At 51.1% G+C, this 24,889-nt stretch overlaps 1 protein-coding gene across 2 annotated transcripts in view; it reads right to left on the bottom strand.

The window, feature by feature from the left end:
- Nucleotides 1-3,207: 3,207 nt before the first annotated feature.
- The window catches only part of TMEM131L (transmembrane 131 like), a 172,080-nt gene continuing 150,398 nt past the window's right edge, over nt 3,208-24,889 (bottom strand). Inside the window, exons 27-35 of one of the 2 annotated variants that reach the window (XM_061142535.1) lie at nt 19,790-19,914; nt 16,897-17,063; nt 15,802-15,987; nt 13,326-13,404; nt 12,326-12,405; nt 7,480-7,600; nt 5,397-5,488; nt 4,246-4,385; nt 3,208-3,615 (exon numbers count right to left, since the gene is read on the bottom strand). In XM_061142535.1, the coding sequence (XP_060998518.1) occupies nt 3,340-3,615; nt 4,246-4,385; nt 5,397-5,488; nt 7,480-7,600; nt 12,326-12,405; nt 13,326-13,404; nt 15,802-15,987; nt 16,897-17,063; nt 19,790-19,914 (1,266 nt within the window). In that variant the 3' untranslated portion in view covers nt 3,208-3,339. The remainder of the gene's footprint in view (nt 3,616-4,245; nt 4,386-5,396; nt 5,489-7,479; nt 7,601-12,325; nt 12,406-13,325; nt 13,405-15,801; nt 15,988-16,896; nt 17,064-19,789; nt 19,915-24,889) is intronic. The other variant, XM_061142536.1, reaches the window with a different exon arrangement.

Raw genomic sequence — 24,889 nt, 5'->3', positions numbered from 1 at the left:
GTCAATTCCTAGAAGAGTTTTCAAGGTACCTAATACACATTGCCAAACATGGTACCATCTCATCAGCAATGTACAAAGGCTGCCTCACCTGGCCGCTACTCACCCTGAAATTTAAGTTCCTATGTATCCTGTTGTTTAGTGTTCATTTAAATTGATGATAGTAATTATATTGGACACTAATGGTAGCTGAGGATTTACTATGTGCCAAGCACTATCTCAACACTCAACTCATTTAATCCTCAGGCCTCTTTGATAGCTCAGTTGGTAAAGAATCCGCCTGCAGTGCAGGAGACCCCGGTTCGATTCCTGGGTCGGGAAGATCCTTCCCTGGAGAAAGAATAGGCTACCCACTCCAGTATTCCTGGGCTTCCCTTGTGGCTCAGCTGGTAAAGAATCCGCCTACAACGCAGGAGACCTGGGTTCAATCCCTGGGTTGGGAAGATCCCCTGGAGAAGAGAAAGGCTACCTACTCCAGTATTCTGGCCTGGAGAATTGTATAGTCCATGAAGTTGCAAAGAGTGGAATATGGCTGAGCGACTTTCACTTAATCCTCACAACTCTATGAAGTATGTTACCACTGTTATCCTCGTGTTACAGAAAGAGGAAACCGAGGCACAGGAAAGTTAGTTCAGTTCAGTTCAACTGCTCAGTCGTGTCCGACTCTTTCCAACCCCATGGACTGCAGCACGCCGGGCCTCCCTGTCCATCGCCACCTCCTGGAGTTTACTCAAGCTTAACAATGAGAAAGTTAAATATATGATAAGCCTGGAGTTAAGACCCCACAAAGTCTGGTCCCAAAGGGGATGTTTGCTGATAAGTCTCCCATTAAAATCAAAGCTCCTGGAAGGCAGGGTTGGCCTCCTCTACTGCTTCGCTTACTCTGGGGGTCCACAAGTTTCCCAGGTGGTAGTATTATTCAACAAAGAAACAGTTGTCATGAAGAGCTCTGTACATGGGGATGAGCATGTAAAAGCAAGGAAGTCCATTTAGTACATAAAGAACTGTGGTAATTCTCTTGCCTTTGCTTGTGGTCAGCCACAGAATAATGGAATTATTCTCTAATCATTAAGACTCACCTCTTTAGCTACCAGATGACCGTGCTCACACCTGTCCCTCCACTCATTCCTTTCCACACACTCCCGTGATTCAGACGCTACACCAGAGATGGTGAACAGGACGAAAGGGGAGGGCCGTGTCAGCTCCGAGGCTGCCACACAAACCCACAGCAGGAGCCAGACAAGCAGACATGCTGCTGCTTCGAGGCCCAGGCCCCTGCTCTCCTGCGGCTCCTGTTACCAGAGCAAAGGCCAGCCAATGTTCTGTGAGGGACGGGATGAGCATTTCAGACTGTGCGCTGCTGGGCAGACGCGTGAGGAGTCGCTCTGCCCCAGGATGACTTGATCCACACAGCAGTCCACAGGCCGTGATGTGCCACCCACAGCTGGGCATCCTGCCCCTTCTCTCGGAACTGACCCACCCTGCTCAGGTCTGCACGGCCCACCCGCCCCGGGAGATGCAGTGCCCTGCGTGTCAAGGCTCAGGTGCCTGCGGGGGACCCCCAGGCCTGCCTGCCCCCTTCCTGCCCAGCGGTCCCTGCCCCCGGCACCCCACACACGCACGCTCAGCTCCCCTGCGGGCCTTCTCCACGGCCACCTCACCTCCCACGTCAGCTGGCTGCGGCTGGCCTGGCTGAGGGCAGCGGGGCAGTCACAGCCTGACCAGCCCTCGGGCTCCTCGCCTGACCACTTTCCTGTCTCGGCGCCATCGTGGCCGCCGCCTCCCCAGCAATTTCTCCCCAGTCTTCTCTGCTGCTGCTTCCTCTTCCAAACAGGGGCCTTGGCTCAGAGCTCTGGTCCCTTCTCCCAAAGAGGCCCCTCTAGAACTGTCCGGAGGCCAAGGATGGACACCCCCACTATCTCCAGCCCCAAACTCCCACAACCTTCAGATTTCTTGAGGCCACAGTCCCCATGCTATCTGCACATGGGGTACCAGGCCTCCCAAGGCCAGCATGTACCTCCGGGGCCCGGCCCCCAACCAGCCCACTCCCCTCCGCCACAAGCCCCTGGCAACCTCTATTCCACTTCCTGACTCTAACTCTGACCACACTAAACTCATCGAAGTGCAGTCACATACTCCTGGCCCTTAGTAACTGGCTATTGCACTTGGCCTATTTTCTGAGCTCACCCATGTGGCAGCAGGTGTCAGAACTCCCTTCCCTCTGAAGGCTAACTCATACCCCACTGTGCACACACGTTTTGCTCCTCTGTCTTCAATCGATGAACGCTGAGGTTGTTGCCACCTTCTGGCTACTGTGAACAGTGTTGGCTTCAGCGAACACGGCGCACAAGTGTTTATTTCTATTCCTTCGGGTGTACACCTAGAACCTAAAATGACTTTTCAGTGTTATTCCGTGTTAAGGACGGGGTCAGGCATGCCAGGAGGTGCTCCCTGCAGGAAAGCAGTCCCAGATCACAGTCCTCTTACCCTCCTCACCCAGGCGCCACGAGACCATGAGAAAGGAAAACCAAGTGAACCTGACATCCCACTCAAAAACCTCTCCCACTCAATTTCCGACACAACAAAATGTAAAAATAAGCCGTTTTTATTAATAGTTGAAAAGTTTTCAAAGTTTATACATGTAATCAGATAATTCCACCATCACATGAATCTCTAAAATCACTGACAAGCAAATACACGTTGGCCTGGTGAACACACACCAGCTCCACAACCTGCTCAGAACTTGCATGTGGACTCAGCCTGCTGCTGTTCAGGGGGACTGGCCTGATGGAGGTGAGGGAATATCCCTGCCACGTGTCAGCAGAACAGCGCCGGGCTCTGCTCCACCCAGCAGCTGTGCCCACCAGGACCGGTCTGTCGAGGCAAGTGACTTGCAGTGAGGTTCCCCAAACTGGAGGCTTGTTTCAATCAAAGCAGCGCCTGAAACAAAATCCTCCCCACCTGAGCCATGGGCCAATTACGGCAGCATCCCTGGGAATGCTCCCCAATCGAGGTGGCATTCTGCAAGCTCCCAAGGAGCCAATGCTCATGGAGGTGGACCCGCCGCAGCCCCTTCTCTCCCCAGTCTTACCTTCTTAGATGCTGTCCTGGCTCCAATGTAAACAGTCGGCGTGTCGATGCGTTTCTGGGGTCACGATGCTTTGTCTCTATCACCGATTTGTGAAGGGTTAAAAAAATAGAGCATCCAGATTTCGTAAAAAAATTTATTTTCATATAAAAGTGCCAAAATATCCACCAACGTCAATCTATTTCAACAACCAGTTTACACTAGTAATCCAAACACAAGCCTCTTTATTCACATTGTTTAGACTCGAAACCTTTTCACATGTTCCCACAGTAGCTCGAGTCTCTCGACAGTGGGAAGTTTGCATTCCTGTTCGCTGTGCTAGTCCATATGTCCAGGTCCATGTAGGCACGGAATGGGTTAAACCCGGGGTAGTACTCCTTGCACATGACCGCCTGGTTCTCCAGGTGAGCCGAGTGTTCCGTGGTGGGGTTGATGGCGCAGCAATTCTCATACACATCGCTCTGTGGGGCCCAGATGGAACCAAAAAGTCCAGACATTGGAGACAAGCTTCGGGTGCTTGTGAGGTAGGGCTGAGGCATACACAGGGAGGGGGGGAGAAGGAAATATTTAAAGAAATAAAGACGCCTTAGAAAGCAATGTCAAGGTTGACTGCATCCTCGTGGCTACTACAGTGGAATCAACCCAGGTTGCCTGGATGTTACCACACTATTCTCAACCACCCTGGTTTCCCTAACTCCATTTTTCTCAAACAGAAGGTCAAGAAATTCCCATCCAACTAGATAAGCTCATTTCAGGTCTAATGCCCTCTATCTGTAAAAACACGGTGGAGAGGGTGTGAGCCGGGGAAGCCCTCCAGACCCGCGGGTGACCCTGCCTGATCTTCCTGGAAGGTTCATCTCCTCTCCTCCCACAGGCGGAAGGTCAGCGGGGCCACAGGCCCCCAGCCGCCTCCCGGAGGGCTTCCTGGCCCAGGTTCAGCGTCACCGACAACCCTCTCTCCTTGGTGCGTTTTAGGGCATCGGGGCTGCCAACGTCTGCAGGCCCCCGTCCATCTGACTACCTGGGAGGCCCCTGCAGAGAGTGGCTAGTGACCCAGGGGAGCAAGCCAGGCTCTGGCGCCTCTGAACCCGGCCCGAAGGCCCGGGATGACGGGGGCACCGGGAAGAACCCACATGATGCCAGGGCTGGGTGGCACTGACCGGAGAGCTGATGAGACTGGTGTGTCCCCAGGCGGTCGGCACGCTGGCAGGGCTGCCCCAGGCAGACGGGGAGCTGTGGTCAGTGAAGTCCGTCTGAACCTCGGCAGGACAGGCGAAGCTGCTGGGGTAGTTCACACTTTCTGCAAAGAGCAGAGACATCAGCAGAGGTGAACATCTTTCAGGAGAGACTGGAATTCTCACCCTCAGGCCATAAGCTTTCAAGGACTTACTGTGTTGACAAATTAAAGACAGACATGAAATAATTACTCCGTGAGACACAGCACCTGGTAAGCCCTCAGTGAGGAAGTTCTTCCTCTGGGCTTGATTTTCTGTATGTGATGATGGGGGGCGGGGGGCCGGGGGGGGGGAATGTCATACACAGAGTACGCTGTAATACTTAATAGTAGTAAATACCACTGTAGACTTAGAGTGTCATGGTTCTTACTAGTCCTTTTTTCTCTGACTGCCTGTCATGCCAGTGTCGGCCATCTGCACATACACCACATGCATTGATAAAAGCAGGAGGAAACCAAGCATTTCTCAGCTGGCAGTAAGAAGGCGTAAACACAGCCTCACCACAGCAAGAAAGCTACCACAGCACCCCCTTGTGGTTACCATAGAGCACTGCATGGATCAAAGCCCAGAGAAGTAGAAGCATCTGTACATCAACACACTTGAGCACAAGCATTTGCAATCCATCAGCTTCCCCTCCATGCTCTTTCCCTTCCTTCTGCAGCACTATCCAGGGACATAAGAGTCAGAACATGCTGAGGAAAAAGCACATAAATCATTCTACCTCTCCTGGGACTGGTTTGCCTAAATAGAATAACTAAGTTAAGACCCAGCCTCCCGATAGATAATGCACAATTCAGGTTCATGTAGGTCCAAAAGATCCTGTTCTACCTAATCTGAAGGACTAAAGAGAGTAGGGTTATTTGTACATGTCCCCAGACCCCTGGGTCTAGCAGGCTTTTTGAGGCCATATAAAATTACACACGGCAAGTGTGCGGCACCCACATGAAGGCTCAGCACACATCTGAAGATGACTCTGAAAGGCACTTTCTCTGTAGCCAGTGCCTAAGTACACACCCTTTCGGCTTTGACTTTCTGAGAATAGAAGGATGTCACTGGGACTGTCCGAACAGCTTTACCTTCTGGAAAGGCATTGTAGTCGTTCAATTCCAGGGGGCAGTACACACTGGGAAACTGGCCTTCACACGTGGCGTTCCAATCAATGAAACTGCTACAGAAAACAAGGGGTCTAGTTTCAGAAACAGATGTCGACAGAGCAAGAAAGAGGAAAAGGATCTTACTGCCCAGCATCCTCATCACTGCCAGTTCTTCAGTTTTGGAAAATAAAAGAAGCACTTTATCGTCACAGAAGCAAAGACTACCTCAAGGCTCACCAGCACCAACACGGTGCGGCAGGATGGACGGCTTGGACCAGACACCCCTCCTTCCTTCCTTCCTTCTCTTACTGGAATACAGTTGCTTTACAACGTCATGTTAGCTTCCGCTGTGCGATGACGGGAACCTTCCACGCGTACACACATGCCCCCTCCCTCGGGGGCCTCCCCCCCATGCCCCAGCCCACCCCTCTCGGTCACCACGGGGCACCGAGCTGAGCCTCCAAGGCTGCACAACGGGTTCTCTCTGCCTGCCGATTTCACAGGTGGCAGGGTGTACATGTCAGGGTGTACATGTCAGCGCTACTCTCTCGGTTCGTCCACGCTCTCCTTCCCTCGCTGGGTCCACAAGTCTGTTCTCACATGTGTCTCTATTCCTGCCCTGCAAATAGATTCATCTGTACCACTGTTCTAGATCCTACATGTATGCATGAATATACATCTGTTCTTCTCTGACCTACTTCACTCTGCATGACAGACTCTAGGCCCGTCCCCACTTCCTTTAAAGGGGACATAATTAACGCACAGCATAGGGAATACAGTCAGTAACACTGAAACACTGGTCAGAGACACTGACCTAAGACTGTATGTGGTGATCATTCTGTAATGTATAAAAATATCAAATCACCACGCTGTACCCCTGCAACTAACACAATGTTTTACGTTGATTATAATTCCAAAGAAAATCAGAGGTGGAGTTTGATCTCTTGAGTACAGTGAGTATCTGGGTGAAAGGGAGCTCTTTTTAAATGAAACAAAACAAATAAATTACGCATGGATAGCGGAATGGATCAAAACCGGGCTTTCAGTTTGCCAGAGAAGTACTTTCACGCAGACTGCAAGAAGTTCCCACCCCTAGTGAGGTGTGCACCATGTAAGCAGGACTAATATTTGAAAGAAAACTGCTCTCCCTTCTAACTAATAGCTATTATATTCTAAAAAAAAAAACAACCCAGCCAGGTTTGTGAAGTGAAACCAGAGGCAGGACCCACGGCTGTGGCTCTGTCAGCGGGGGAGGCGGGATGCCGCTGGTGGACTCTCACACACCCACACCAACGACTACCTCCACTTGGGGCCAGGCCCGCACTCATCTTGCGTGAGCCGCAACCATACAGAATGCGATCCTTGGTGGCTGCTTTGATCCCAATCGCACACTGGATTTTCATTATAGAAATAAGAAAGCAACGACTTTGTAATAAGCTGGAACCCCTAAAAAACCTCAAATGGATAAAAACATTTGATAAATGTTTTTTGATAAACACAGATATTAACATTTTCTCAAGTTTTCATCATCAAATGATAAATCCAATGGCAAGTCTAAGATGCGGCCATCGTATAACTATTTTTCAATATGCAAGCTATTCGATCTTTAAAAGTTTTAAGTGTGTTCAAGATTAATGCTGTGTAAAACGGAAATTCCTGTTCTGTTAGCGAGGAGGAATTATGAGGGACTATTTTTGTTTTTTCAGTTGTGCCTCTAATACATGAACAGCTCATCTTTTCCATTTAAAAAGGAAAGCGCGGATGTGGTCACTGGCTGGATTGCTCTCTTCCTTCCAGGCTTCCCTCCATTTCTGGAGGCTCTGAAAGGCAGATGGCAACACCCCGGCGAGGGGCTGCGGAGGAAGCTGGGGCCCGGCTGCCGTGAAGACCAGCTCCCAGCCCCGCGCGCCAGTCCCCGGCCGCCGCCGTCCTGGGCAGGAGCACGTACGGTACGGGGGCGGGCGGGGACAGCACGGCCCTCCGCTCTCTAGGGCGCAGCCAGGCTGCCGTGAGGACCGGCTCCAAGGCCTGCGCGCGCTGATCCCCCGGCCGCGGGAGCACGTACCTGCTGGGCACGGGGGCGGGCGTGGGCAGCACGGCCGGCCCGCCGCTCTCCAGGGCGCAGCCGAAGCCGCCGGTCACACACACGGGCTGCACGGGCCACAGGTCCCCCGGGGCACAGACACCTGTGGGAGAGAGCGGGCCTCTCAGCCCCCCTTCCTGCAGGGGCAGCGCACCTCCTCGCCCCCCAGAAAGCGCCCCCACATCACCCACGGGCCTGCCACGCCGGCGCCGTGGATAACGCGGTCATGGGAGTGACTCCTTCAGCATGGAGGGCCTGCTTCCTGCAAAGCCCCGTCAGGGTCCCAGGATCTGGGCGTGAACAGGCTGATGTTCCGGGGAGCAGAGAAAAACAGGCAGGAGGAAGAAGCTGGGGCAACGGCGCCCTGACGAAACACACGCTACTGCGGCAGAGGAGGGGTAGCCCACCTCCACCCGGAGAGGGACCTGTCCTGGCTCGGCTCCCCCGTGCTGTGGAAAGCTTGCCTGCGAGGTCAGCCGACACCTGGCATGTGGTTCTGAACCATCTCCTAAACCTGCCCGGGGACCGAGGCCTCTGCCCCTCCCAGCCAGCACCTGCCAGGACCTCCGCAGGCCGCCACCTTCACCACCACAGCTGCTGCTCGGCCATCTGTGGGGTGCATGGAAAGATGGACGGGCAGACACACGCCACTGGTTGGTGGCACAGATTAGAGACGAGCTGGCGATCTGCACACAGGCCGCACCTCCACAAGACAAGACTAGACTCAGCTGTTGGAAACGCACCAGGGGCCAAAAGATTCACCAGCCAGCTGGCCACACGGGGCCACCGCCTGCCTGTGCTCCTGGCGGAGGCAGGTCCACTGCGGGGGCCCAACCTGTGCACACACACTCACTTTCCAGGCAGCCCGTGTGCCCTTGGGGAGCTGGTGGTAATCACCCGCCTGCAGACCGGAGACCTGCAGCTCAAGATGGTCACAGCGACCCCCCAGCACTTAAAAAAGACACCAGTGGAGAGCAGGTGGCTGTCCCAGCAGGGGGGCCCCTCAAGGATGAGGCCTGCCTCCGAGGGCCGCCCTGGTGCTTTAGGGCCGGCTCAGCGGCTGAGCCCAGACCCTGTGCTCAGTCCTGAAGGGCAACGCATCCTGCCCCGAGTCCTGGTGAGAGCCGCTGGAACCAGATGAGGAGATCTGGTTCCCATTCTGTCAGTCAAATTCACCAAGAATTGTTTCTAGAGTCACGTACTCATGAGCAAACGGACCAGCGGCCAGGACTACGCAGAAACGAGGGGCGTGCGTGCTGCTGTGAGACTGTCTCGGGGTCTCAGGCTTCTCTACGCCCTTGAGAGGGTGCTCTGGACGCCCACATTCTGACCTGTTTTTCCAAGGACAGCCACTGAACAGGCTTGGGAGATGTGGGGAGGGTCTCAGTCTAGAGCAAGGGGCAAGTCTGCTTTGTCTAACGTGATAAAGACGTCATCTCCTATCTATTCTTAAAAACCGAAACACGTAGGTTTCCTAAGCTTGGGGCTCCCTTCCTGTAGCGCAACCACAAACCACTGCAGCTGCCGGTGGGCCCTGGGCGCCCCCCGCATCACTCCCCAAAGCCTGGACACCTGCAGAAGTGTGCTTAGGAGGCTCTCAGGCTGCTCGCTGTGCTGAGCATCCTGTGCCTCTGACCCAAGCCTCCTGCCCTCTGGGAGCGTCCACAGAATCACGGCAGGCAGACCTGAGCTCAGGTGAGCACTGCAGACCCCTCACCGGTCTCCACAGTGACGCGATCTGATGCAGGCCCAACACCACCCTCTGGTTGCAGTACTAAAAACAGACGGTGAGGTGGCAACTCATGTTAACCAGACTCACTGTGGTGACCGTTTGGCAAAATGTATGTATACTCAAACCTGGAGGCGGGCACGGCCACCCCCTCCACTATGCTTGCCTGGAGAACCCCATGGACACGGCTGAAGTGACTTAGCACTCATGCACACACATACATTGAATCGTTATATTACTCATATGCCAGAAACTAATAAAATGCATGTATCAATTGCACCTCAAAAGAAAACAAAAGACGAGACAGGGAGGGGAGGTGAGGGCAGAAGCAAAGACTTGTCAGGAGACTGTGGTGATGCCCACATGAGAAATAATGGTGGCTGAGGAGACGCGCTCAGACTCTGCGTCTATGGGAAGAGAGGTAAGGACAAGCCCCAGACTTCCGCCTGAGCACCACGAAAGCGTGCAGGCGGCTGTGAGGAGCCGGCTGAGGAAGGACGCCCACGGCCCCAAGGACAGATGGCCAACGGCGCAGAAGTGGGGGCCGGCGGGGCTGGAGGGGGACAGCCCACGAGGGGAGCGTGACCCAGACGAACAAGAGAGCGGGGTGGGGGGGTGGGGGGGTGGAAGGGAACTGCACCAGGACCCCAGGTCACAGCCCAAGCAGAAGGGGCAGGGTGGGCATGGAGACCGAGGACAGAGCAGGGTACAGACACACAGGCATCACTGCACAGCCAGCCCATGGCCTCAAGGCAGACGGGAGGCTCGTCAGCAGGCAGATGCCGCTCTGAGCGGCTCCCCGGAGCCTGCCAGGCCAGGGGGGCCACGGGAGAGAGGCTGCTGCACTCAGGCCGGGGGGGGGGGGGGCGGCCTCCCAGCGCTTCTGCTGTGCAGTGGGGGGCGGCCTGCTTGGACAGAGCCCGACAGCGGCACTGAGATGGATGGGCCGCAGCAGAGGGTGGAGGACGGGCGGGCAGAGCATCTGAAGGCCCCCACCAGCCCCTCTGCCCTGGGCGAGCAGGAGGCCTCAGTAGAGGCGCCGAGTGTGGGTGTGGGGAGGTGGGGTCCGCTGCAGGCTGGTCAGTCGTGTGTGCTATTCTCCACTCTCTCAGCCACAGGCAAAGGAGCCGGAAAACTTGGGCAAAAGCACGCGTGTGGTTTGGAGGCGCGTGCAGCACAGGGGAGAAGGCCCAGCGGGGCAGAGGGCAGGGGCTGGGCATGGGGGGTGAGGGGTGGGGCTGGCAAAGGGGCTGGGGACAGGCCTGCGGACAAGGACTGTGGATAAGGGCAGTTTCTGCAGGGACTTTAGGGCCGAAACAAGGATTTTAACAGGTCACCAACAAGTTAAGTAGGCAAAATTAATTCAACATTCAAAAAACTATGATCATGGCATCTGGTCCCATCACTTCATGGCAACTAGATGGGGAAACAGTGGAAACAGTGACAAACTTTATTTTGGGGGGCTCCAAAATCACTGCAGATGGTGACTGTAGCCATGAAATTAAAAGACTCTTGCTCCTTGGAAGGAAAGTTATGACCAACCTAGACAGCATACTAAAAAGCAGAGACATTACTTTGCCAACAAAGGTCCATCTAGTCAAAGCTATGGTTTTTCCAGTGGTCATGTATGGATGTGAGAGTTGGACCACAAAGAAGGCTGAGTTGAAGAACTGATGCTTTCAAACTGGTGCTGGAGAAGACTCTTTTTTTTTTTTTTTTTTTTTGGAGAAGACTCTTGAGAGTAGAAAGAGACTCTTTAGGCAAAGGAGATCAAGCCAGTCCATCCTAAAGGAAATCAACCCTAAATATTCACTGGAAGGACTGATGCTGAAGCTGAAGCTCCAATACTTTGGCCACTTGATGCAAAGAACTGATTCACTGGAAAAGACCTGATGCTGGTAAAGATTTTTTGAAGGCAGGAGAAGAAAGGGACGACAGAAGAAGAAGTGGTTGAATGGCATCACCGACTCAATGGACATGAGTCTGAGCAAGTTCCAAGAGATGGTGATGGACAGGGAAGCCTAGCGTGCTGCAGTCCGTGGGGTCACAAAGAGTCAGACACAACTGTGCAACTGAACAACAACAAAAGTAAATTGCAGATTATTAACAAAGATGAGGAAAAAACGCACTTGAAACACACACACAACAAGCAGATGACAAAAGATTCTCCAGCTGACAACAGAAATACACAAGAACGTGGAGGCGTACCTGCTTTGACGCAGGTTTTCTTTTTCCTCATCATGAGCTAAGTCCTCTCTCCCCTCTATCACCTCAAAGAAAAAAGGGGTACCTCCTAAACCTTTCCAAATCTTGTCTCAGTGAATTACTGAATTTAACAGTATTTTTCTCATTGAAAACACTTATTTTTACTGGACTCACAAATAACTTATTTCTGGTGATAATCGGACAGCAACTCCAAAACGTAACCATAAAGCCGCACAGAGCCGCCTCTTGCACCAGGAACGAAAGCAAAAGCAAGAGGTAGACGGTGCCCCTGAGGGTGCCCACGCACAGCTGGGGCCTGGCGAGGCAGGACGGAGGCCCAAGGAGAAAACAGGAAACGTGAGACAGGGGCATGAGAAAGGAAGGAAGGAGAAGGTAGGAGGAAGAGAGGGGAGGCCTCCGGGACAGGCCCTGGGTGGAGCAGCTTCCTTCCCACCAGCCCCAGGTCCATGCCCCAGTCACTGTCCCCGCCTGTCCCCTACCCCCGTCCCTGCTCAGAGGGGCCGCAGAGCTCAGCACGTGGCCTCGGCTCGTGCAGGGCAAAGACATGGGTGTGCTCCTTGTGGCCAATGGAGGCACTGGACCCTGGGTCTGCTCCCTGCTTTTCTGCCATCTCAGATGAGAAGGGGAACTAAAGGCAGCGGCAGACCCCGTCCAGGGGCCCCCACCCCCTGCTCTGGGGCCACAGGGCACCTGCACCTTGCCCCCCCAGGAAGGAGGCCCTGGGGATGCCAGGACAGAGGGCAGAGATGCTCAGGAGCCCAAGGCAGAGGCCTCGTCCCCCCCTCACCCCCAGACCAGCTCCGTCCACCCTCAAGCTCCCCGGCCAGCAGGGCGGTGTGGACCCTGAGCAGGAGCAGGAGCCACGGGCCTCACCTTGATCTTCAGTGGCGGCAGGCCCAGCGGGGAGGCTGGGGCAGGGAGCGTCCGCAGGCGCGGGGAGGCTGCTCACGTCCCTGGGGGAGAGCAAGGAGAGGAGGAGCCACTGAGTCTCTGCAAACAAGTCTGATTGCGGTTTGACGTAATTCTTCCCCCCACCAAAACAGATAGATGCTATAGACATGAAGGCATACACCCAAAGAAGGGTTGAAGAATATTAGATTCCTAAGACCCAGCAAAGTCTTGCTTTAATAAACAGCAATTGCACAACTTTAACTAAAGGAGCTCAGATGGTCTGCAGTTTCCAGTCGGCCTCCCTGTGGCTGGCAGCAACCTCCCACCCCGTGTTTATTCTCTACCCTGAAAAGAAAGAGCTCGCATAGAGCTTTCCTCATCCCATTTCATTCTTGTGACATCCCCTGTCCTCCTGTGGTGCCTAAAACCTAACTGCCCCCTCACTCTGAAACTCAATCCACCTACATACCTACCCGCCCCCCACTCAGTAAATGGGCTTGTTTGTCTGACGCTGTGGAAATCATCACACAGTGAAGCCATAAACATGACTGTCTACTAGGTCCTTGCACATTTCTAAGAACCATCAACGCTGTTTTATTTCAAGTCCCAGCAGAGTACCTGGCTCCCATTCTTACTATAACTACTGTTTTTCCTACTTTCAGGACAGAGAATTTTCCTAACATCCATATCACTGAAAGGACCAGGGATACCAGAGATGCTCCTGCACGAACATGTTATCTTGGAAGGAATGTATGCTTTAAATCATTAATAAAATCAATTTTACTCTCTCATATCATTAAAAGGTTTTCCTATTTTTAGCCCGCAGAACTGAAAACAAAGAAAAAACACCCAAAATGAAAAAAAACAAAAAAGTGGTACTTGAAACATATAGTCAAAGCTGGAAAACCAAACACGTGGGATTGTAGATGCTATGAAAAAGATTCAAGGAGATGGGAGCTTCAGAGGAAAACCAAACACTTACGTGGGATTGCAGACGTTACGAGAAAGATTCAAGGAGATGGGAGCTTCAGAGGAAAAGTCATTTTGTGAAACACTGTCTCCTGCATAAAAACAAAAAGATGATCAGAACTTTTTATAAGCATAATTTAACTGTATCTATTCTGCATTTTAAAAGATGCAGATTGCTAACATAATTAACCTCTATGAGTGATTTTTCACTTTTAACTGTATTCACACATTCAGTAATTTAATTAAAAAACCTTTTATGTATAAATATATGTAAAATTGGGATCACACTTTAAAAACACTTTCGCTTTTGGTCTTTTACATGATTATTATACTGGGGACAATTTCCTGACATTTATTATGCAATTTCCAAACACACCTAGGCTGCATCTAATGCCCTGCGTCACAGTAAGGCATCAATCACCTTTTCCTCTTTCTTACTGTGGGCCGCACCCCACAGGTGAGAGCCGCTCTTCTGTTCTTGCTGATGTTAAGCACCAACTTAAAAGCACTCCCACTGGCATCAACAGCCAAACTGCCCTCAATGGCCAAGCACACCAAGCCCACCACCAAACAAAATGCTGCAATCTGCCCTGCGCCCAAGCCTGCATGCGCTCCCCACGGGATGGCGTTGTGCCCGCTCAGGAGGGGGCAGGAGAATAGCTGATCGCTATGTGTAAGGCACGGAACAGTCAGAGAGATGCCTGCTCTATGCTGGTGGCACTGAAAGTTTATGGGGGGGGGGGGGGGGGGGAGGGGCGGGTCACTAGGCAAGCAGTGTCTAAAAAGATGCCTGCAGGAGGAGCCAAAAATGAGAAAAAGGCTGAGAAAAAAGACAGAAATCACAAGGGGGTGGCTGTCTTGGTTTTTATGGGCTCAGGGTCCCGGTCCCCCGGACAAGAGCTTCTGTTTGGGTATCACTGTTGGCAGGAGAGAGCACAGAGGTCACTGCGCAGAGCAGGAGGCTGGAAAAGGGGCTGGGCTCTGGGGAAGCCGTGGGTTTCTGGGCATCCAGCAAGCCACGTCTCCACTCTGAGCCAGCCCCACTCATGACCACGCACACACACAGTGAGTGCCCCAAGGGTGAACCCCTGTCTCCCCGCCTGTCCTGGTAACAGAACTCAACCTGTACCACGCCGACTGTAACAGTGAAAAGAAGTGAACTGCATCTTACAAACACAGAGCTAGAGCAAACCATGCCGAGGGAGAAGGCACAAGGACGGCACGCTTACTGAAGCACAGTCTCCTTCATGTACGTTAAAGACCATTCTCTCCTTTGTCGATGGATGTGTGAATGTAAAACAACTCACAGTGGACTGCGAGCCTCTCAAGGAGGGGCAAGCGGAACAGACTATGACTTCTTAAAAAAAAAAATGAGGGTAAATATGACAAAATAAAGAGTTATTCATTCTAGGTGATAAAAATATAGGTGCTTCATTGACATGTCCTATATCTGTAAGGTTTTAAAAAATAAAGGAGGACCACTGTTCACAGCAACATTAGTATAGTACCCAAACGATGAAAAAATCCAGGTGTCCATCAACAGATGAACAGCCAGATAAACTGTGGTATGAAAAGACAATGAATAATAAACTCAGCCTTAAAACAAAGGAAACCCTGGTTCATCACAACGGAGATGAACCTGAAGACGTCACACTAAATGAAATAAGCCATTACAGAAGGCCAGGTATGGTATGACTTGACTTACCAGGTACTAGAGTATTCAAATTCAGACAGAAAGCAGAGGAGAGGTTCACAGGGTTGCAGGGGTGGGGAAGGGAGAGCTGTGGACTTATAGGCACTGAGCCTCTGGGAAGGGGGAAAGGTCTGAAAACGGATGGTGGTGATGGCTGCACAATAATGTGAATGTATTTAATGCCCGTGAACCGTACATTTACAAATGGTTAAAATGGTAAATTTTGGGTTACATGTATCTTACCACAATAAAAACATGTACAGATGAAAAAATAAACATGGAAGTTCTTTGAACTGTTTTCAAGATACAGACTTGATAATGGAGGGAGGAAGAAAGAAAAAGGAAGTGAATAAAATCCAAAGCACAGGGGCTTCCCTGGTGGCTCAGGGGTAAAGAATCCGCCTGCCAATGCAGCAGACACAGGTTCAATCCCCCATCTGGGAATATCCCACCTGCCACAAGGCAATTAAGCCCGCGGGCCACAACTACTGAGCCTGTGGTCTGACGCCCAGCAGCCGAAACTACGGAAGCCCCTGCGCCCTAGAGCCTGCACTCTGCAACAAGAGAAGACACGGGGATGAGAAGCTTATGCACTGCAATTAGGGAGTACTCCCCACCTGCTGCAACTAAAAAAAAGCTTGTGCAGCAAGGAAAACCCAGCACACCCAAAATAAGTGAAATAAATAACAAGCATTAGAACGAAAGCAAAACAAAACAAACACTGGACGCACAGCCTCCTGCGCCTGGGCGGGCCTGGCTCAGGGCGGGTGGGGCCCTGGCCCAGCCGCGGACTTACCCAGCAGCAGGCAGCGCGGAGGGCCCGCGGCCGACTTCCTGTCCCCATCAGAGCTGCTGGCGCTGCTCCAGCTGCCCCAACTGCCCCGGCTGGCGCGCACGCTGCCCGAGGAGCTGCCATAGTCTGAGCCGGAGTCTGAACAGGACTTCTCTGCGCCCTTCTTCCCCAGTTTCGGAAAGTAACCCTCTGCGGGAAGCGAGAGAGGAGCTGGGCCACTTCTAGGAAGAGGAGAGTGGCCGAGTGGGGAGGAAGGCGGGGCTCGGCTTCAGCGAGAAGGAAGACACCCCCTGAGACTGACGACCGGCCGGAGGCAGCCTCGTGCTGACCACGCGTCCCCTCACTCCGTGGCGGCCGGGAGATGCATGCCGTGGGGGTGAGACCGCCAGCACCTGGGGTGACATCAGCCTAACAATGGTTCTGGGAACAGCAAGGATTTCTCTCCAGAAAATCAAGACTACTCTCTTGGATTGGAGACACGGAGGTCACTCTTCTATTAAAATGTCCACCAATAAATAAAACTGAACCACTTTGCTGTACATCTGAAACTTGACACAACACTGCAAATTGACTATACTCTAATATAAACATTTTAAAAAACGTTCATCCCGCATTTCAGAATATGGTTTACGTGTGGGAGAGAAAAAACCTCCAGGCAGACCCAGGTGAGCAGGGCAGGAACGGAAACCCATCAGCTCAGTGTCCTGGGTGCACCATAGTGGGCACATGGCTGGGAACGTGGGTGTTGGTAGGAGGATCGTGACTCCCCGCTCTACACCCCACCCTGGTGCTGTCAAACCCATGGCCATTCCTCCCCAGCTCCCCTCTCTATCCAAGGGAATCCTGTCTCAAGCAAGCACCCACTCTCCCTCCGGCCATCTACAGGACACACTTGAAAATGGCCAGATTTCAGGGGCGTAGGAGGTCAGAGGGGCAACGCGAGGGCTCGGGAGAGCCTCAGCGTCCCGTCCCATCCAACAGCTCTCCATTCAGGCGTGAGGACACTCTGCCTGGGAAGTGGTAACCTCTCACCCCGGTACTTCCCCGAGGAAACAAGCCCAGCAGAAGTGTGGTTCATAGCTCAATGCGGTTCCGTACCTGCCTCTCCCTGCGTGGCAGGTAAGCTGCTTCCAGTGCTGGCACCTGCTTTGCACGCTTCCCCAGGGTTTTCCTGGATACGCCAGTTCCTTACGTTGATGTCACTGCTCAGTTCAGACCTTTCAAACTCACTGCACACCAGCTTTAACTCACTCTGGTCGGAAGGCCTGGAAGAGCCACAGAAAATCCCATCTGCATGGTATTCTGCATACACACATACCTGCTCTCCTGAGCAGCGTAAGAGTGTGAATCTGTGACAACTCAAGCCCTTTTCTCTCTGGGGGTGGTGATGAGTAAGGGACAGAGATCAGGAAAAATAAGCTTTTGCCATTTTAGAACCAGAATTAAGCTGGAGTTCATTTACTCGCTTTGTATTTTACAGTGGGAGTAATACTGCACAGGTTCAATGAGTCACCCCAGGTCAACTGGTAAATGGCAGGTGCAGGACTAAAATCCACAACTCTTGGCGTGTCTTCCTTGGATTTAGTGTAAAATGACTCTGGGTGGATGACCCTGCTTCTTGGCATCTGAGGGAAGGTCTGAGTGTTAGCTGATATCTTTTCTCGTTCATTCATTTAGCAAACTCTTATGCAGTGACCACCACGAGTCACATATTGTTAGGAAAGGTGCAGTATCTACAAAGAAGAATGTTTTTTCCCCAAGGACTTCACAGTCCAACACTTACATCTCTCTAACTAGACCATGAACTTGAGGGAAGACCTGAAATACAAGTCTTATAAATGGAGACACAGAATTGTGCCAGAGAGCACTACAGAAACGCCTCAGTGATTATTTCACACACTCCAACTTCTGTACCTCACGTCAGGGACGACTGCGGGATCTGAGCGTGAGATGGAGTCAGTGGCCTCCCTGGATTCTGAGCGCTCAGGGCAAAGAGTACAGAGACAGAAGCAGGAGCCAAGGGAGCAGAAAGGCCAAGAACCATCAGCTACGTAAGCATCATATTCTCAGAAAACTCTGATTACCTACAAGGTAGTTCACAGTTACTCTGTAATAACTTAAATTTGTTTCTTTCACATGTCAGAAATCTGCTTTTAAAAATATATCTTAACACTCAATTGATGAAACTCCACCCTAACCTTTTATCTTTCTGTGTCCATATCAAGCAAATATACCACTTTAAAGGAACCACATAAGTTCATCAACTTTTTATGAGAATATAAGGGGTGACTTTCCTTTCTACAGGAGACCACATTGCAGCTTTCAAATAATGTAGCATAAGAATAATTACCCATGAAAACAGTATTTAATAATTTAATAGATCAATAATTACCCATTAATTATCTAACAGTGGGTCTCTGTCTTTTTGTTCCTATTTGCAAGCTGCTGATTGCAGGGCACAGAACCAGAGTTTAAAGGCCCCCTGGGGGTGGGGAGGGGACTACCCTAGTGGTCCAGGGGCTAAGACTCCAAGCTCCCAAGGCAGGGGGTCCAGGTTCAGTCCCGAGTCAGGGAACTAGACCCCACATACCTCAACTAAAGATCTCATGTGCTGCAACTTAGACCCAGCGCAGCCAAATAAATAAGTAGCTTTAAAAAAAAAAAAAAAAAGGCCCCCAGGGTCATTTGGCCCGCCTCCCGGTAAAGCAAGACACACAGGGGCGGTGGGGGCGGGGCATGTCACAGGGCTGCATCCCAAGGGTGCAAACCAAGGAGGAGAGATGCCCCCACCCGGGGCCCCTGGCCGCCACAGGGGCTGTTCTGGCAGATTTCCCTCCCAGCCACGAGAGCAGCCAACATGGAGTCTTCTCCCCACAAATGTGGAGCTGCCGAGAACAACGGGACAGACACATTTAACACCTCGCTGAGCTCCAAGAGCCAGTGCTCAACAGAAGACAAACCAGAGGGCGCAGGGCCAGCGCGGGAGAGCAGGCCGAGGCCACCCGGACAGGGGTCGGGGGACCCGCCAGCGCGGGGCCAGCGGGGGAGAGCAGGCCGAGGCCACCCGGACAGGGGTCGGGGGGCCCGCCAGCGTGGGGCCAGCGCGGGAGAGCAGGCCGAGGCCACCCGGACAGGGGTCCGGGGGCCCGCCAGCGTGGGGCCAGCGCGGGAGAGCAGGCCGAGGCCACCCGGACAGGGGTCGGGGGGGCCCATCAGCGCAGGGCCGCTCAGCAGGCACTCCAGGGACGGGCGGAGGGCAGGAGGTGCTCCGCGCCTGGAGTCAGGATGAACACACTACTCATCTAGTGGGGAAAACCCTCGAGCTGTGGAACTAATGCAAAACCAGGTTTAGAGAGCCACTTGTGGAAACTCAAATGGGATTCCCACAAATCCTGGTGGACCCTTCATCTGGCAGATAAGCAAGGTTTACCAACAGGAACGTCTGACTGCCTGGGGTAACATCTGGCTCTTGGCACAGGCCAACCTCGTAGTATCCGCACCTCCCTTCCTGCAATGGAGGAACCTTCCTTCTGCAAGACGGAGCAGAAGATCCGATGCATGGGGTGTTCTCTCTCATTATCAGGACCCCATGCAGCCCAGACAGCTCAGGGTCAGGCTGGGAAGGTGAGCCCAGGGCTTTCTCTACCACCTGCTCTCTGTCACTTCATAGGCAGAACAAAGGCCCTGGTGAGGTGGAATAGCTATGCTTTTCCCCTAAAACTTTCCATGGCTTTTTGCATTTTACCAGCTAAAATTTTTAAAATTTGTTCATTTTAAGGGGCTTTCCAACAACAATAAAAGTAACCAGAAGATATGTTAATTTTAAGAATATTAATTTCAACAATATATTTTCCTCTCAAAATGCAAATATCTACACTCTCACATTATTGTATCCAACTCAACAAAAGTAAGATTGGAAGGTAACAGCTAAATGTAAAATTACAAAGTAAATAACGGATGAAAACTTAAAGGAATTATAAAAATTACACACCTCAAGACCTGGGCAGCACCCCTCTTTTTGTTTTTTCTGCACATTCGATTTTTATTCCAATTTAAATTTTGTACATTTCCTTCTTTCTTCTCCTGAAGCGCCTTCTTCCTATAAGGATCTTCTTGCTAAAGAGGAAAAAAAGAAAACGTTAGTAAAGTCTTCACCTCTGTGTGATTTTAGCTTTTGAAAACGAACCCCATCTTAATTCAGAACATTCCAGAACTAGTGAAAACTGAGGACATATATTTCTCAATCTCTAGTCTTTTCATTTCCTTTCTTTTTCTACCTCCTTCAACCTCTGCAAAAAGAAAAGGAAAAAAAAAAAAAACACAAACTGTGCCTATAAAATTTCTCAGGGGCTATAAAGGAAAAACATCTGTTAGCAATTTATGGTCAGCTTGCTGTTAACCTCAGCAGCAATAAATCCTCTGACCTTCACCTGTTTATTTGGTATGTGCAATTCACATGAATTACTACTGAAGAAAAGTAATGTAAAAACTCAACTTAGAGGAGTAATTTGTGTATTTATGTTTTTATTTGTTTATAAATGAACTTTAGGAGAACAGTCAAAACTCCAGAGAATACTCCAAACTAGTTTAAGCTTTTCAAGTAAATAAAACCAAGAATATGCTTGATGTTTTTAAATATTGTTCTGAAAAACTTAATTTAGCATGAGACATATATATATTATATAATATATATCAATTTTTAAAATTTGGGTTTTTCCCTCTTTCAAATGTTGAAGGGCATGCGTGCTCAGCCGTGTCCAACTCTTTGTGACCCCACGGACTGTAGCCCACCAGGCTCCTCTGTCTATGGGACTTTCCAGACAAAAATACTGGAGTGAGCTGTCATTTCCTCCTCCAGAGGATCTTCTTGACCCAAGGATCAAACCTGTGTTTCCTGAGGCTCCTGCATTGGCAGGCGGATTTCTTTACCACTGAGCCACCTGAGAAGTCCTTTAAATGTGAGGCATGGTCACATTTTTCTGCACATTTTTCTAACAGGCCCAAGGGGAGGAGGGGTCCCCTTGCCCTTTAAATTTTTTAAGTAGCTCATCTTTTTAATGTCCTCTAAAACTTTTTCTTCTTCCTTCTACCACACTGCCCCTTTAAAGCAGAAGGAAAATAAAAGGTTTTAGATACCTGCATGTTACATGTCTGGGGCAGTGAAAGCCTCATGTATCTATCAAAGAAATATGATAGATATCACTACCATAAACGAACACTAGAAATAAAATGATATTTTTAAACTGCATATGTGGTGGGATTACGGTATTTTTGCTATCTTTAACCTGTATTTTCCCCCTCAAAAAAGTATTTTTCCTGATTCTGAGAGTACTTTTAAAACATGGCAAGTCAAACACACAAAGTCCTATCCTATAGGACTTAATGCTAAAAAGTTCTAAACTAGACACACTAAAGATGTGTGGTCAGAGAAGATGCGATTTTAAACATCAAATACAAACCACATTTATTTGAGTATTGTTCTCTTTCCAGCTTTTGGTGGGGTAGGGGAAAAGCCGGCTTCTCCCCACGTCACTCTCCCCCTACCCCAGCATAAGTTGGAAATACACAGCACAGAGGGGATCTGAGCCTTTCTGTCCCAGGGTCACCCACACGTGAAGGGCCAGCTTCTAATGGAGCCAGAAGGGTGAGCGGGGCCGGAGCCACTCTGCCCCGTGGCCGCCTTCTCCATGCAACCTGGGGAGCAGCGGCGTGGCTCACAAGAGGGGAGCGCCGGAGGGCTAGCCCAGAATGGGGGCTGCCTGTGAGCCTCAGGAGAGTGAGCTTCAGGAGAGTGAGCTTCAGGGGAGTGAGCTTCAGGGGAGTGAGCTTCAGGAGAGCGGGGACATGCTGGCCACGGTGTGGATGGAGCGGCACAGAAGCAGGATGCAGCAAACACAGGAGCGGCCGGGGAGAGGGTGAGTGTGTTGTCGTCTGTCTGTCTGTGTGTCAGAGAACCATCAGATGGTGCAGAGGCAGTGGCCAGAGGCAGCTAGGGGAGGACACGCAAGCAGTTGAGGCTGCAGGTGGAGCTGAGGGGAACCAAAGCTACAGACTTGTCAGGAAACGGGAGGAAGACAGGGACAGTGGGTCTTTGGTTTCTGGTGGTGAGGAGGCAGGGCTAACCAGGGTCTGAAGGGTCCATGCAGATCTGAAATTAAGAGTCTCTGAGGCTGAACTGCCTGACCTGAGCCCCACTCCGTGTGACAGGCTCAGTTATCTTGGGCAAGTAGCTTTACCTCCCTCTGCCTCAGTTTTCCAAGTCTTCCAAAAGGCTGTCGTGAGGCTTCAAGTACACGACACGAAGCAGGCAGTGTCCATAGACTGAGCTATCATCGTCACTGTTGAATTACCTGATCTTCCTGAATGAGGAACAACCAACTGATCACAGGGTGGGGAAATAAGGTTTCCTAAGCTTTAATAATGAAGGCAAGGGAAGAAATAAAAAAGAAATCACAGACTGCACAAAGGCATTCTTAAAGCTACTGTACGTAAGTCAAATAAAAGGAGGGAAGGGCAAACTAAGGGAAAAAATCATTTTACTATTTGACAAAGAGTCAACACCTTCACCTATGTTCTCAAAGAAAACAAGGGGGAAAAAACACATCCAACAGAGAAGTGGACAAAGGACATGAAACGCAAGTTCACAGAAGCAACAGAAGGCCAAAAGCACGAAGAGCTCCTCCAAAATATTTAACAATAAAGTGTGTTGTTAGAAAAGACAAATTATAGACCAACTTGTATCTCATCTTTCCATTTTGGCTTTAAAAACACAAGTGTGTTTACACTGTGTGTTTATGCCTGCAAAGACAGGGGCAGACTAGGGGTGGGGCAGTGCGCCGTAACAGCTTGTGTCTCCTCTCTCTCTCAGCAGGGCAAGCAAAACTGGTGTAGACATTCACATATTAACTTAGACAAAGTACATATTTTACAAAACGTCAGTGGTAGGATCTTAGATAATGGTATCTTGTGCTTTTCAGAATTTTACAAAAAGAATGAAGGAAAATCCTTACTTTTCTCTAGTAAGAGATGCAAACTGAAATGAAAAAATGCAATTGTTTACCTATCCCACTGACCAAGATTTTGCCAAAGAACAGTGCTCCTGAGACCGGAGTACAGGACCATCATCACGTACCCTGCATGAAGGGAGACAGGCACCTGCTTTCTGAGGGCACGCTGGAGGCACACAGGGGGGACCCTGACAGCTGATCCTCTTTAACTCTATTTCTAGAAATCTATAGCAAGGATATACCAGCTATACAGGCCAGACTTAGTTCACCACCCTGTTATTTATGAAATAAAAAGCTGCAAACAACTCTAATGTTCAACTGCAGGGAAGTGGTTTGGATTACGGCACAATTCAGTGATGGAATGTTATGTAACCATTGAAAACAAAGTTCCTCATTAATTTCTAACACGAGAAAATTCAAAATTATGACATTACAACAAAGCTCTGTATACACAATAATATAATTATCCCGAGTTTTTCAATGCTTGCACAGAGAAGCAAGAGAATATAGAAAAATGCAAAAAGCGATCCATTCTGGACACATCTTTTCCTCCCTTCTTTATGCTTCTATAATAGTCATGAATTCCTTTTCTAAGCAGGGGGTGGAGATCTGCTTACAAGAAAATAAACAGCCAGGGCTGGGACTAAAATTTGGTTTGTGGCTCCCAAATCTGGGCTTCAACCTCCTTCGCCAATAAATCTGGAGGAATGTTCCCCATGTGCTATAGACAGATTTATACAATCTACTAAGCTGCAAAGTTAGGCCCCAAGAATGCGCAAGAAAAACAAACATTGAGCACTGCACTCGGGGACGTGTTTACTGAGAATGATTTTCTCCAAGCGAACAATGAAATGGAAAGTACACTCAAGGGGTTTAAACAGCAGGCCCCCGAGCCAGCAGAGAGGACCGCCCACAGCCCACCCCCAGCCCCGCTGCCCCAGAAAGCCGCTCAGCGACTGTGAGGGGCCTCGGACTCCCGAGCACAGCCCAAGCCCCCAGACTCTCGGCCCCAGTGCGGCCCCCCGTGGAGCCCACTGCCTGCACGGAGCAGGGAGGGGAGGTGGAGCCGACACAAGCCCTGGACCGGAGTCCAAGGAGCGCCCGGGCTCCGTGCACGCAGGCACCGACGCAGAGGGCGAGTCTGGACGGGAGCCGGGGAAGCTCTGTGGCTGGGGGCGGGGCAGGGGGCACGGCGCCCCCCACGCGCAGACAGGGCCACACCTCCAGCCTGGCTGCCCTGCCGGGATCGGCTCCCCCCACCACCACCCAGAACACACGGCCAGAGGGCAGCGGGGTCGGCAGCCCTTGGAGTCAGCCTCCGCTTCGCCGCAGGGCAGCACAGTGTCCTGTTCCCAGCTGTGTCCAGTCCCTTCTCCCCCAGGTCCACGGACCCGACTTCTGCTCTTGACCGTGCGCCCTGTCCCCGCGGCCCGGCCGGCTAGCCTCTCGTCTGCCTGCTCCGCTCGCCCGTCAAGCAGACTCAGACTGCTGGCCTCCGTGCCCGCGTCCGAGAGCGCACATCACTCTTCAGTGCTAACCCCCACCGGGACAGAGTCCCTCTCGGACACATGCTTCATTGCACTGTAGTGGGCTGGATCCCACTACTATGAGGGTTTGATCCAAATAAAAATAAGTCCATTTGAGAGTATAAATGTTAAATAAAAAATGGATCCAAAACATACAGTTGTGGAAGTTGGGAAAGCTCATTGTACTGACTCAATGAACACAACTTTGAGCAAACTCAAAGGCAAGGGAAACCTAGCATGCTGCAGTTCATGGGGTCACAGAGTCAGACACTGCTTAGCAACAAAACTAATACCAGACTTCAGCCAGTAAGAATTTTCTCAGCTTTACACCATGCTTCCAGGTTATCTTAAAATACAGTAGGTTCAATTCTACTGTTTGGTATTTTTTAGTGAAGTGAAGCTTGCTCAGTCTTGTCCAACTCTTTGCAACCCCTTGGCCTGTACAGTCCATGGTATTCTCCAGGTCAGAATACATTCCCGTCTCCAGGGCCTGCCTCGCAGCGGCGGCTCCAGCTCCATACCTGCCACCCATGAGGCACCGCCATGCCCGTCTGGCCT

This window comes from Dama dama, chromosome 5, assembly GCF_033118175.1.
Source record: "Dama dama isolate Ldn47 chromosome 5, ASM3311817v1, whole genome shotgun sequence".
NCBI lineage: Eukaryota > Metazoa > Chordata > Mammalia > Artiodactyla > Cervidae > Dama > Dama dama.
This window is presented reverse-complemented; position numbering and strand designations above follow the sequence as displayed.